General features: G+C 49.9%; 1 protein-coding gene across 6 annotated transcripts in view; it reads left to right on the forward strand.

The window, feature by feature from the left end:
* The window catches only part of RNF123 (ring finger protein 123), a 69,308-nt gene that overhangs the window by 21,044 nt on the left and 34,702 nt on the right, over positions 1 to 13,562 (forward strand). For all 6 annotated transcript variants that reach the window (XM_026055063.1, XM_026055066.1, XM_026055068.1 and 3 more), the window contains 17 exons: positions 562 to 687; positions 1,237 to 1,351; positions 2,193 to 2,297; positions 2,434 to 2,559; positions 3,813 to 3,905; positions 4,108 to 4,181; positions 4,641 to 4,758; positions 5,248 to 5,347; positions 5,833 to 5,894; positions 6,724 to 6,795; positions 7,525 to 7,645; positions 8,522 to 8,623; positions 10,225 to 10,331; positions 10,874 to 11,072; positions 11,546 to 11,691; positions 11,889 to 11,972; positions 12,756 to 12,863. In XM_026055063.1, the coding sequence (XP_025910848.1) occupies positions 562 to 687; positions 1,237 to 1,351; positions 2,193 to 2,297; positions 2,434 to 2,559; positions 3,813 to 3,905; positions 4,108 to 4,181; positions 4,641 to 4,758; positions 5,248 to 5,347; positions 5,833 to 5,894; positions 6,724 to 6,795; positions 7,525 to 7,645; positions 8,522 to 8,623; positions 10,225 to 10,331; positions 10,874 to 11,072; positions 11,546 to 11,691; positions 11,889 to 11,972; positions 12,756 to 12,863 (1,858 nt within the window). The remainder of the gene's footprint in view (positions 1 to 561; positions 688 to 1,236; positions 1,352 to 2,192; positions 2,298 to 2,433; positions 2,560 to 3,812; positions 3,906 to 4,107; positions 4,182 to 4,640; positions 4,759 to 5,247; positions 5,348 to 5,832; positions 5,895 to 6,723; positions 6,796 to 7,524; positions 7,646 to 8,521; positions 8,624 to 10,224; positions 10,332 to 10,873; positions 11,073 to 11,545; positions 11,692 to 11,888; positions 11,973 to 12,755; positions 12,864 to 13,562) is intronic.

The following is a 13,562-nucleotide window of genomic DNA, read 5'->3' on the forward strand; positions in this document are numbered from 1 at the left end:
TCCTAAACCCACTGGGAGCTGTGGAAAGACTGATAAATCTCCAACMTCCCTCTCCAATGCACAGTGAGCAGTGACCAGCCTAAATAAGAATTGTTTCTGCACCCTAAACTGCAGCCTGAAAAAAGTCATCCTGAATTAAAAACTGTCAGATGCTTGTTGGCATCTTTTAGAGAAGAAAAGAGAAGAGTAGGTTGAGAACAATATCCATTGACCTCAAGCAGATTAAGGCAAAAATGTCACCTGTCTTTAAAACGTCCTACTGGTCAGATATCTCTTAAGGATCTGGGTTGCCCTTGGGGGAATGGGGTTCTGTATGTTGTGTAGACTCCAGAGCCTTCCTGTGCCATCATATGAAAATGTACTTCCGGGGAACTTGCTCAGCAAAGCTGGGATGTTTGCTTATGTGCCAGGTCAAGAGTGAGGAGAAGCGTGACTGACTGATGTGTCTGTGTTCCATGTTGGCAGGCTGCTGGGAGGGGAACGGAAAAATACCTGGACTACCCAGGTGACCTCAAAACCCTGCTAGTGTGGCTAAAGCCTTGTGGGTTTTCCTTCTTTCAGGAATGGCATATCTCTGGGAACCGCTTTTGATAACATCACAAGGGGTGCTGGAATGGCTTACTTCCCTGCCATCAGCCTCTCGTTCAAAGAGTCCGTTGCTTTTAACTTCGGCAGCCGTCCGCTCCGATATCCTTTGGCTGCAGGGAGAGGAGGTTTGAAGGGGAAAGAGCCGGTCCTGAGACCATCCTTGGAAGCTGTAGAATATACATACCTGAGTGCAATCCACTTCCTTCTCTTGGCACTTTTGCTCAAAATAGGATCAAGGAGAGAAGCATCAGACATCCCTCAACTGGAGCAGAACTGCAGGGCACACGAGCAGCATTGCTAACCCCTGACGGTTTCTAAAATGAGATTTGCTTTCTGCTCTGAGTCGACAGCTAATGCAGTAGCAGGGGGCTGCCTGTCGGAATGTGCCTGTTGATTAGCTGTAGTGGAGGCTTCTGTCAGTGTTTCTGATGAGAACACAAGTGCGGTCTGAAATATTTGCTGTTTGCAATATTGAAGAAGTGGGGAAAAGAACTTGTGGCTTGTCAGCCATTTGGAAGTGTACTGTGGTGTGAACTGTGACCGAGGCACACGTGAGTATAAAGTAAAGTAGAGATATGCTCTTTTGCTTGCATGAACAGAGGAAGACCTGAAAGGATCAGATTGCATTTTACCTTAACACTTGCCTACCTATCCAGTGGAAGGCTACCGCCCCTTGCAAGATCCTCCTGTTGCAGACCTCGTGAAGGCTCGCAAGCTGTTAGGCTACCTGAAGAACGTGATCCATATCGGGATAGATGTGACGGTAGGCTAGTGTTATTGGGCAGGTCTGTGACGCACTGTGCTGGGAAATGTGATTCTGCATTTCTCAGCGCATGCTGACAGCTCAGGTGCTTCCATACACCTGAGCGTCTAAACACTTGTAAGCTTTTGCATGGGGCATGCACATCCCTGGAGCTCTTCAGCCTGCAAGATGGGATTCCTAATAGTTCCATCCTGAGGGTTAGGTCAAATCATATTGCACTTTGTCATTCTCAGTTCTGTAAAGCTTCTTCCCTGGTATGCAAGGGGTCATGTTTGTTGGGCTTAGAACTGCTAAATTTGATTTTGCAGCCATGCAAGAAACTCGTCCATAGCTTGAACTTTTTACTGGGTGTCCTGGTACAGTGATGAGTGGTCAAATTCTGGCAGGTCTACCTTGAAAACTGTTTTGACCATAGCACTGCCCACTAAAAAACATTTTTTTCGCTACGATGAAGGACGGGATGATTATGCCCAAAGCATAGGGAGTGCCATCTGCTATGGTCTAGGTTTGAATGGAGGCCTGGTTTGTATGGTGACCTCCTCTGCAAGAACTTGCATCTACATAATCTTGTGCACTTGAACCATTTTGGAAAAACAGGTCATTGAGGTGCATGCATGGGACTGATAGTAACTGACATCTGGCCTGAGCTGGAGCTCTCCAGAAGCACGGTCCTGGCCTGGCTTCTTTGCCATCCTAAACTCCCACGTTCAAGCTTTCTGGTACAATCAGGCATAGGATAGCAAACAGCTGCTACTTCAGGCCTCCAGTTTGTTCAGTCATTGGCTTTTGGGTCTAGTGGGCTGGATCTAAGCCGTGTGTTTCTCTGGGTCTGTCATTGCAGGAGGGGAAGCTGGTGGAGAAGGACACGTCCGTGTGGCAGCTGCAGGGAGAACCCACAGTGCTGATTACATTAGCCCACATCTTCAATTACTTTGCCCCTCTCATGGTGAGTTTTGCCTGCCCATTGCAAGCTTTTGAAGGTACCTGTTCCTGTGCTTGTAAGAGGAGGCAAACTCGGCCTTAGCCTTCGCTAGGAAGTGACTGTGCCTTGGAGGACTGTTGACCTGGCTCTCTGTCTGCAGTGCAAGGTGTACCTGGTGGAAGATGTGCTCATGACCTTCCTGTTGAGTATCCTGGAGCGAGGAGGAGCAGTGGAGGCCCATCCCCTTATCCAGCAGTTGCTGGATCTCATGTGGCTTCTCATGGAGGTGAGTTGTTAGGGTGCTGGTTCCTCCCCAGGGATCACAAGGAGAGCGTGGGAAGTGCTGAGAACAGGAGCCTTCCCTGGTAAATGCTGGTAGCTGTCAGCTTCTCTCCCTTCCTGATGACAAGATCCCTATTTTGTGAGAGACCATGATCTCACCTGGGTCATCTGGCTGCTGCTTCAAGCCCAGGGAATGAGGATTGAATACAGAGTAATTGGTAATGGGGATACTGGGAATTACATTAGCAAGCCATTTCTAAGCTTCTCTTACTGCTAAAGGAACTGGGGATACTGAGTAGGTTCCTGCTTCTGTGAACATCAACTTCATCAGTGAGTTGTTCCGTTGAACATTGATTGTGCTTGTGTGACTGTGAAGGTCTTAGAAGCTGACATGTGCTGCAAGAGATCAATCAGGTGTGTGGGACTGAGGTGGAAACAGGCATGACAGTCTCCCCACTTACAGTGCTGCTGGGGAAAAAAAGCCTTCCAGCTTCCTGTGCCTTTTCCTATCCTATCTGAATGATGGGTCACTCCTTCCCTGAATGCTTGTTTGAGCTGGTGTTTGCTAGCCACCGGGGAGCTGCTGCTGCTGGTATGCTGGGGCTTTTGCACGGAGCCAGTCACTGCCAGGAATCTGCTTGGTGGCTGGTTGTCTGTCCTTTGGGGTGCTAGTTCTCGCTCAGTCCTTTGGCAACAGTTAACAGAAGTGGGCATTGGCCTATCCAGCTACCATGAAAGTTTCACTGAAAAATTTCACACTTACTCTCCTAGAAGCGAAGCCAAAAGCCCCTGTCAGGGCTGCCGCATTAGTTGGAGAGTCAACTCTTCTCTTGCTGATTGGCTCTGAGTTAGAAGAGCTGTCTTTTGGGGTCTCTGACCATTGCCTCATTTACACAGGAGTAACTTGTCTTTCCTTTCTGGGTTAGTTCTGCCAACACCATGTGTTGGGTAGATTTGGGGGATATGGAGATGGGGCTGCTTCAACCCAGTTGAATTAGACCTGGGACTTTGACTTATTGTAGATGTCTACAGAGTTGGTTTTGCTAGTGCAGAAGTTTGCTTCCCTGTAGTAGAGTGATAGCACCAACTTCTGCTCAGGCAAAAGTCTCTCCCATGGATTCAAATGGACAAACACTGTTGGTTTGGAGCACCTGCCTTTTCAGTTTGGAAGTGGATGCTGCATCCTTCCAAGGCTGTAGGCTATGGCTGTTGCTCACTCCTTGCTATTGCTGTTGAATGTGTTTCTTATTTCCTCAGGAGTACGAAGTGCACGAGTGCCTCAAGCAGTTACTGATGTCCCTGCTGCGGGCTTACAGGTTCTCCCCCATCATCCCAGACCTGGGATTACAAGTGAGTTGCATTTGCGAATCTCCAGGAATCTGTGACTAGCCAGACTTCTGTTATGTGCTGTCTCCTTGTCCAAAGGTAGCTAATGTTTTGGACTATCTGTAGTCATTTGATCCAGAGATGGCAGTTCTGTCATGTTGTACCTATGAGAGGATTGTGTCCTCATCTGTAGATGGACTCAGTTTTGCTTCTCCTGTTTCCCTAGATTCACTACCTCCGGCTCACCATTGCAGTCTTGAAGCATGAGAAATCCAGGAAATATCTACTCAGCAATGTTCTGTATCCTTTGCATCTCCTCTGATCTCAGTTCTCCCTGCCTGCAATAGTGCAGCCAAGGAGACTGCCAGGATCTGCAGGGCCTGAGAGGCAAAAGCACCCCATCTTTGAGAGGTGATCTCTCAGGTCTCCTCTGTTTGCCTGACACCATTCTCTCTGCTTTGAGGAGGGGAAACTGGTGCCTTATAGGTCACCTCCTCCTAACAGGAAGGACTTCATTTCTACTGGACTGACCTCCCTAATGACCCTAGAGCAAAACCACTTTCAGAGCAGTTCAGCTGCCATGCTGGCATTTGGGCAGCTGCTGTGACAACTGCATGGGGCTTCTCCCAGGACAAAGGATCTCTGGAGTTTGCAGAGCTTTGAGTGGTTGTTTGGAAAGGGGTCTCTCATTACAGCTGTGAAAGTGCACTGTGCACGTTCTCCCACATAGCTTCTGTGCTTACTTTAACTTTGCCACAGTTTTGATGTACTCCGTTCGGTTGTGTTCTTCTATATTAAGAGCCCTCTGCGTGTGGAGGAGGCTGGTTTGCAGGAGCTCATTCCCACCACGTGGTGGCCGAACCGCTTCACCAAGGAGGTGAGTAAGGGCAAATCTCCCAGGAGGGAGACTGAAGAAATTTTGTGGCCTGCTCAGGCCATGGAGGCATCTGTCCCCATCGTTTTCTGGCTGAGGAAGTTGGATGCCCCATGTTTGTGACCGTGTGAGCATTGGTGGACCCTGGAGAGCTCTTTGTGGGTTGCGTTCTCTTCATTGTCCTCTCATCTTTACTTTCCCCTTAGAGGGGAGTTTTGGGGTTCATTGCTCAGGACAGGAGAGGGGAACAGTTCTCTGTGGCAGCGGATTTGGAAGTGAACCTCACAGTGTCTCAGAAGTTACAGCTTGACTTGTGCGTCCTGAAAAGTTGCCTGCTCCTTGGTCATCGCAAGGCCTGGGAAGCTGTTTAGGTTTGCTGCCAGCTGCTGCTGCACACTTGCACATAGTTTCAGTGAATTTCTGCTTCCCCTGAAGTGAGGCATTTTCCCCATGCGGCGATCTCTTGCTAATCAGTGCCTTTCCCCCAACCAGGGCAAGGAGAGTAAGGAAGTGAAGGAGGAGAGTGCTGAAGAGAGACTGAGGCGGCGGGCATATGAAAGAGGCTGCCAGCGGCTCAAGAAACGCATTGAAGGTCTGTGGGGAGGGAGGGAGGGAAATTGCCATTTGCTGAGATCCCATAGCTTTTGTGTGGCAAGAGGGAGCAGCCCATGAGCTGTTTTCAAATCCCCTTCATGACCTGAAGTCCAAATGCATTCTTGTCACAACAGTCTGTGCTGCAGAGACGGGGCCCAGCTATGCCATTGTCTGGCAGAGGGGAACGAGTGTTGGAACCTGCCACACAGATCTGTAGCATCCTGCTATGGGACGTGAGCAAAATCAAAACTCTTCTTTAGAGGCATTGTTTATCAGCTATGGATGAATTTGTTGCTAGGTGGAGGTGGAGAAAATTCTCACAGTGATGGGACTAACGTTCTGTTGTCACCCGTTCTTCCTGGGCAGCCTGCTCTGTGGAAGTAGCATTTCTTGTGGGGACAGGATACCATGCTTGGGAATGATGTGGATAGATGATCTCTGGTGCTTTTTGTCCGATGGCTGACTGGTGTGTCCCAATTTTAGTGGTGGAAGGTCTCCAGGTTCAGATTCTGAAGTTGCTGCTCAACAATAAAGACAGAGGAGGGGTAAGTGATCAGTGGATATTTTGGTACAATATCTCCACATCCCAGGGTTTGTATAGGTTTTTGTGCTTCCCATTAAAGCCTACATGAGCACCAGCTCTGGGACCAGGAGCCATGCTGCCTGTTGTGCATGACACGTGCCGTGATATCTGTACAGAAGTGCAGCTGTGGAGACATTCAGTCCTCAGGATCAATTCTCAAATTGATCCATTCAGGCAGGTTGAATTGCAGATTGAGACTTTGGACTCTGTGTAAAGGGAGATCAGATTCTTTGCTAGTGCTGGCTGATCATATGAATTGCATCTAGGCCAGCATTGGGTCTCTGAACTAAGCAATCACGSTCTGACTACAGTTCATCCTACCCTGACATTTAATACCAATCTCAAAGAGAAATGTCAGTTATGTAAGTGTATGCTTCTACTGAGGAGGTGGAGAGTGCATCCAGCTAGGCAGAGCTGAAGGTCTACTGACCACGACCAGTAGATCCCAGCAGGGACTTCAGAAAACCCAGCACTTGATTGCATAGCAATGGCCAGCGAGGCATTCTTGGGCCCTCCAGCAATGGTGGAGACTGGGTTAGTTCCTTTCTCCTGCTGAACTTAGCTAAGTGAATACAGCTCTGTTCTCAGCAAGTTCAGGCCATGTAAGGACTTGTGCTTCACTCTAGGCCCAGAGATTATTGGGAGGCTCCCTGGGTTCCTCTGCCTTAAGTGCCTAAAGCCTGAATGAATGCCCAGGGCGAACCATATGAGGCAAACACATCACAGAGTCCGGGGAGGTGGATAAATAATGTGTTCCATGGGAGCTCATCTCCTGCTTTTTGTGTTGCCAGGGGGAAGCCTCCAGATATATCTTCCTAAACAAATTCCGCAAGTTTCTTCAGGAAAATGCTAGCAACAGAGGGGTAAGTCAGAGGGCCAGCCCCTTCTGCAAACCTCACCCTAAATGCTCTCTGCCTCTTTGGGCTGGGAGCTCCTACCCGTTTGGTTGGGCTGCTTCCAGTGGATGAGGTCTAGAGATGGCTGGAAGTGCAGAGGAGGGAGAAGATCAGAGGCTAGAAGTTTATCCAGGTCCTTTGCTGTGAGTTATGGGAAAATGGTCCTTGTGAGCAGCTTTGGGTGTGAGCCACAGATTTGGAGGAAAGGAACTGAACATCCTGCTGAAATCCCTCAGGGAATGTGGCCTTGGAGTGCTGTGCCACAGCTGGTCTGCTGGCTTTGGGATCCCCTTCACTGCCTGGGGGAGGACCACTCTTCTGAGCTTGCATCAGGCTGTTGGCCTGCAGCTTTGGGAGGTGGCAAATCTGCTATTGCAGTAAACCCTTTCTTCACCTGCATCTCTACATTAATTAGCAGCCCATCTTTGGTGGTAGAGCGTGTGGTATCCATGCTTCTGTGTGCTGCCAGACCAACTGTTGTTTCAGTCCCCAGGATTTTCTAGAGGTGGAAACTGCTGCCTGCCATCAGAGGTGGGCTCTCTCGCAGTCCTGGAAACTAGAGGTGCGCTCTGCAACCTGGTGAAAGTGCTTTGAGCAAGGCTGGAAGCAGGAAGTTTCTGCCTGCCCTGGGTGACCACTAGAACAGAGATGCTCTTTCACAGTAGCCCTAATGGCTGAGCTCATTCTTTGCCCTAGAACTTGACTGTCCTGTGCCCACCGGAGTACATGGTGTGCTTCCTGCACCGGCTCATCGCCGCCCTGCGTTTCTTCTGGGATGGCCACAAGGCAAAGACCCCTGCCACACTGAGCAGCGAAGGTAAGGCCTGGAGAAGGTTTGAGGAGATTTCTGTGGTTGGGATGGGGGTTTGCCTCTTGGAAGGCCTCTCTGGGATGCTGGAAGTCTTGTGTTCTATATGGATTCTGTGGCCTTCTGTAAGCCTGTGCCAGTAGTTCCTGTCATCCTCGGAAATTCCTGTGTGCAGATGTATTCCAGTTAATATCCAGATCTATTCCAGTTAATTCCTCTGAGACTTGCAAAGGAATACAAGTACCGTTTGCTAGTTCCTTCTGAATGCTCTGGAGCAGAGTCCAATATTAATTATTGCTCTGTATGAGGACAGTTCAGTGATCATGGGATCAAAGTCAAAGTTTAGGAGGAGTTGTTTGTCTGTTTTTGTGGTTCCTGGACTGTGGGATTAAGGGGAAACTATGTCAGTACCAGCTGTTTTCCCATCCTCAAGCCCAGCCTTGCCTGTCCTGCTACAGTCTACATGATACTCCCTTTTCTTACTTTAGGCTTAGCCTTTCCTTGGGGTGCTGCCTTATTCTGGGCCCAAAAAGTGCCTTAAAATGTTACCCGTGGGAGTAAGTGGCTGAGCCTGGGACAGCTGGAACAGTGAGGTGGAGAGCTACCGAGTTTTCTAATGACCTGATTTTCCTTGGTGTCTGTGGCTGGAAAGGAGGAAGTGACCAGAGGGGTGCTGTTGTTGGCCATCGGTTGCTTCTGTTTCTGTGTGGCTCTCATGCATGCTTCACTGTAGAAATCACTTCTGCATTAATGGCTTGTGCTCTTACGACAGCAAAAGCTGTCATGCAGYGTGGCTCCAGGCTGGACCCTGGGCTCTGTCGGTGGTATGTGCGTGTGGGTCCCGTGCCTGGGAGTCTCAGAACAAACTCTCCCTCTCTGCTTTAGAGGCATACATCCCTCCTCAACTCTTCTATAATGGGAAGGTGGATTATTTTGACCTTCAGCGACTTGGAGGTCTTCTGTCTCATCTCAAGAAGACTCTGAAAGGTGAGCACTCTCCAGGATGTCCAATACCTGCACCCTAAGTCCTGGCTGGAGGGACGTGCTAGGGAGGGAGTTGTGGGTAATTGTGCTAAATTTAAGGAGTGGAGACTTGAACAGTAATAAGGTGCAAGTTGCTCTGGAGAAGGTGCCGTCTGTCCGAAGTGGAGTGCCCTTTGAGCTCACAGCCTACTGTATATACCTGAGTGGGGCACTGATTTGTCTTCTCTTCCTAATTGTATGCTTTGGCTTGAAGGTTCATTTGGAACCTTTTTTCTGAGCTGCTAGCCTGATTTCTCATGCTATACTTTCACTGCCTGCCCCAAGCTTGTTACATTACATTGTAGGTATGAGTGGAGAGTAGCTGCGCAGAGCTAGGCATCAGTCCTTCTCTGCCTCGGCAACCTCAGCAAGCAGGGTATCAAAGCATGGGACACTCCCTATGGGATGGGGTGTTAGCTATACAGCATTCTCCCTGACATATCAACAGCTCCAGCCCATCCTGCTGCAGCTGTAAGGGCATGTTAGGCCTGCAGATGTAAGACTGGGAGGCCACATCGAGCAGTCCTGCGAGAATATTGCTTCAGCCTGTGGCTGGTGAGAGGTAGGGGGATGGTCTGGGAATGCCCTCTGGCATAGTGCTTTTGCTGCACCACAGCCAGTGTCTGGGAGCTGTTGAAGCACTGACCATTGACACAGCTCTGCTGTGCAAGCTGGCTGTGAAGGTTGCCCAGGCTGTCCTTGCTGTACCACTCCAGACAAGCAATAGCAGCCCCATGTACGTACTGCAACTGTACATTTGGCTACAACATGCTGTTGTGCCAACAAACTTCCAAAGTCTCCCTGTTGGAAGGGTTAGAAACCACTTGTCATTCAGTCTGACTTAGTTTGTCTCTGGTTTCTGGCTAATGTGACACTTGTCTTCAGCTCAGATAGCTCTTCTCCTTCCCCAGTGAGTTTCCAAAATTAGGACCATCTTCCCTCTCTCAAGTTGATCTCTGATTGTCCAAGGTTAGATTGCTTAACTCAAGAACCATGTAATGTCCTCTTGTCTCTTGCCAAGTTCTTCCTGGCCAGCTTTGGAGATAGGGCTACGGACTAGAGGACATATTGGTCAGGCCTTGTGCAGCATAGTCATCACAGCAGACTTTCTTCTGGACTGAGAATGGTTTCTGCTCAGAGTCTTTGAGGGGACCTGCAGTCCTGGTGACTTGGGAACATGTTATGGAACATTGTTGAAAAACTGGAGGCCTAACAAATGGCCTCGGGTCCTGAGTTTCCAGACTGAACTAGTGTGTGGGGAAGGCCCTGGCAGTTGTCTCCTGGTTTGTGTGGTTATCCCTGTTTGTTGGTAGTATGAGCAGGAACAGAAATAGGTCTGGGATGAGCAGCACCCATTGCTGCTTGGTCTCTACTGTGTTGGCAAGGCCATGCCTATTCCATGTAAGGAAGTTGGGGAGAAGGTGAGCCCGTTCTGGCACAGCATCCAACTTGGCTGGCTACTTCTCTACTGCCAAGAAGCAGAGAAGAGGACAAGCCTAGAGCTGCTTCCTGTGAAGCCAAAAATGGCTCCTGCATTCATGTCTACTCTGGTGTGCTCTGTACAGATGACCTGGCTGCAAAGGCCAATGTCTTGATTGACCCTGCAGAGCTGCAGGCAGTGACTATGGATGATCTTGACGAAGATGAGGAATCAGCAATGTCGGCAGCACAGGTGAGCCGTATAACATGATTCACCAGCAGGGCTAGACCCCTGGTGCCAGGGCAGCAAGCTCAGCCTCTGGCTAGAAAATCTTTGCTCTAGGAAGTCAGTGTCTGGCTTAGGACTGTAACCAGCCCATGGGTGATCAAATAAACAGCTGAGCTTGCACAAAAGTCTCTGGAGATCAGCAGGGTCCTGGCATCACCAGGTTTGAGCAGCAAAATTTTCTTTGCTCTGCACTCTCACAACCCAGTGATATGAGTATGCTTCTTCCCATCCATGACAGTTCTTGGTGCTTGCATTTGTAGAGGTGCAGGACAACTGTAGATACGACAACTTCTTGCCGTGCTGATCTGCTACTTGTACTTGTCGTGCACTTGGAGGAAGGAGCACACATTTGTTAACTTTGCGCTGCTGGCCCATCTGTGGTGGGGAGGGTATCAGCTCCCCCTCCAGTGGTCACTGTGCATCTATACTGAAATCCTTGCAGGAACAGGCAGGGAACAGTGGGCAGCCCAACAAATAGAACTGTTTCTCCTTTGATTTCTTCTCAGTCTCAGCGTCCTTCTGCTGCGCTGGCCATTGGCGGAGCTCTTGCGAGACCTGGCTGGCTCAGCTCCCCCACCCTGGGCCGTGCCAACCGTTTCCTCAGCACAGCAGCTGTCAGCCTGATGAACCCACGGCGGCCTCTCGGCACCCTGGAGAAGATCAAAGTACGCACGCTAACTGTGGAGCAGCGGACAGAGGAGGACAGTGAGTAACTTCCACTGCGTGCTAGCCTGGGCCATCTGGTTCCTGGGAGAATGGGCTATTCCAGTCTCCAGTATGCTCAAGAGGATAGCAGCTGATTTACTGGCTTCCCAGTGCATGCTGGGACCCACAAGTCCACAGCTAGCCACTCTGCCATCCTGCACATGACACTGGTGGTGCTGTTGCTCCCTGTGTGCTGGGAGGTGCGGCCTTGTTTTCTGCAAGCAGTGCAGCAAGGTGGAACTTGCATGGCCTGGATCTGTCTCGACAGATTTAGCAAGCTGACCTGTGCCAGGCAATGAGGTGGGAACGGTGTGTTTGTGTGACTGGTGAGTTGTGTGGGTTGGAAGGGAGCACTGTGTTACAGGAAAGTACAGCAGGGCTTTGGCCACTGGCTTCAGAGAGGTGCAGGAAGAAGCTGAGGTGCCAAAATGCACTGCTGAGAACTTCTCTCCTGTCTTGGGGATGGATTGCAGTTGAAGGCAGCCATGGAAATGAGGGTCTCTTACTGGGCAGACCCCCAGAGGAGCCGGAGCAGCCCATCACAGAGAACTCCCTCCTGGAAGTCTTGGATGGGATAGTGATGATGTACAACCTCAGTGTCCACCAGCAGCTTGGGAAGGTAAGCAGCACATCCTGTGCAGGCATCCGTCCTCTTGGCCTTTGTGCTTTCTCACTGAATCTCTGTTCTCTGCTTGCTGAGCTGTTGTGTGTGCCCTTTCCTTCTCCTCCCACCCCCTTGGGAAACAGGCTGCCCTCTTGTTTGTCTGAGGGGTGGGGGAAAAACTCCTGTATTGCTGGAGTCTGCTTGTTTTTCAGATGGTTGGTGTATCAGATGATGTGAATGAATACGCCATGGCACTGAAAGACACAGAGGAAAAAATCAGCCGCTGCCCAAAGAGGGTGAGTATCTCTGGACTCCCAGCTTCCTCCTCTGATAGCTCCTCAATACATGAAAAAAGAGCATGAAGCAGAGCGGGTGACTTCTAGCCCTGAAGCGGCCAGTGTCATGGGGGAGTAACCCATGTCCATAGCTGGCAGCCATGTTTCATGGTGTGCCAACCCATTGTACCACTACCTTGAGGAACAGAGGGACTGAAGGTGGCAACTGCTTTGACTGGTCCCAGACAGGCTGAAGCAGCTTGCAAATCTCCATGTGCTGCAGACATCTTGTTGGGCGTCTAGGGATACTCCAAGAATGTGGTGTAGGGTTTGGAAAGGTTTCCTATGCAGAAGAGACCCTCTGAATCACAACCACAGCACTTCTGGGCTGTTAGGGCTCTTCCTTGGATCTGCCATTCACAATGAAAGGTTCAGAAGAAACAAGTAGGAAAATACACTCCAGTGCTGGGCTCAGGACTTTTCCATCCAATTCTAACTGCCAGAGACTGAATCTTTCCGATGAAGCATTTAAAAAGCATCTCTGACAGCAGTTGACCCTAAAACTGCTGGCCACACCAGACCAGCATCTGGCCCTGTGGACTGTGGCTGAGGCCAGTAAGTGCTCTTGTAGCACTGATTTCCACTCCCTCTGCAGAGCAGCTGCTGACCCTTTTATCTCTTCCAGCATTCCCTACTAGCTAGCCCCAGGGTGGTATTTGCTTCTGCATTGTTTGTCCAGTTCTGAAAAAGAATGATATAAATGGGAGAATGGTGTCTACCCTYACCTCTCTGCACTTTTTTCAGAGGAGAGACATCCATGAGGAACTGCTGAAGAGCCAAAAGGTGTTCTCTGAGAAGCTCAATCACCTAAGTCGTCGCCTTGCCTGGATCAATGTCACCATCTATTCAAAGGTGGGCAGGAACGTCACGTGAGCAGTTCAGGAGAGACCTGAGCGAATGCATCTCTATATCTGTGCTGCTTGGCTCACGTGCCATAAGTGCCATTGTCCCTGGTGTTGGAGCAAGGCTGATGCTCCATGGGGCTCCTGTGTGTTGTCAGGAGAGTTCTTCCTAGGCATGGGCCCCCTCTTGTCCCATGTTTGATCTATTAGTATTCATTACAACACAGCCCAGTCTGTTCTGCTCTGTGTGTGGTGCTGCAGGCTCTGCCTCGGGAAGTCAGGCCTCTATCTCACRGACAGAAGGGTGAGGGTCAAAGGGAGATCCAGTTCTCGGGGAACGACTAGAGGATAGAGGCTATTGTGCCCATTTCACTGAGGTGTGCTGTGCTTCAGAGGGCGTTCTCACTAACGCTGCTCTTCTGAAATCTGCAGGATCCTCGCCAACATGATGTCCCGGGTTTTTTTGTTCAGATGTTCTGCCCTTATTCACTTGGGTTCCCATGCAGGGAAAGCACATTCTTCATTTAGTAAGACTGTGACTGTTTGCACAGGTCATCCATTCTTCCCTGCATATGCCATCTCCTTCCAGGATAAAGTCTGTGGTCTGTTTTTGTGAGCAGTTTGTACTCCTGCACTCTGTAGATCTCACCTTCCTCGCTTCCCTCGCGTGTTGCCTTGTCCTGTCTGCATTTGTAGGTTTTTTGTGCTG

This window comes from Apteryx rowi, unplaced genomic scaffold (genome assembly GCF_003343035.1).
Source record: "Apteryx rowi isolate R43461 unplaced genomic scaffold, aptRow1 scaffold_98, whole genome shotgun sequence".
Lineage (NCBI taxonomy): Eukaryota > Metazoa > Chordata > Aves > Apterygiformes > Apterygidae > Apteryx > Apteryx rowi.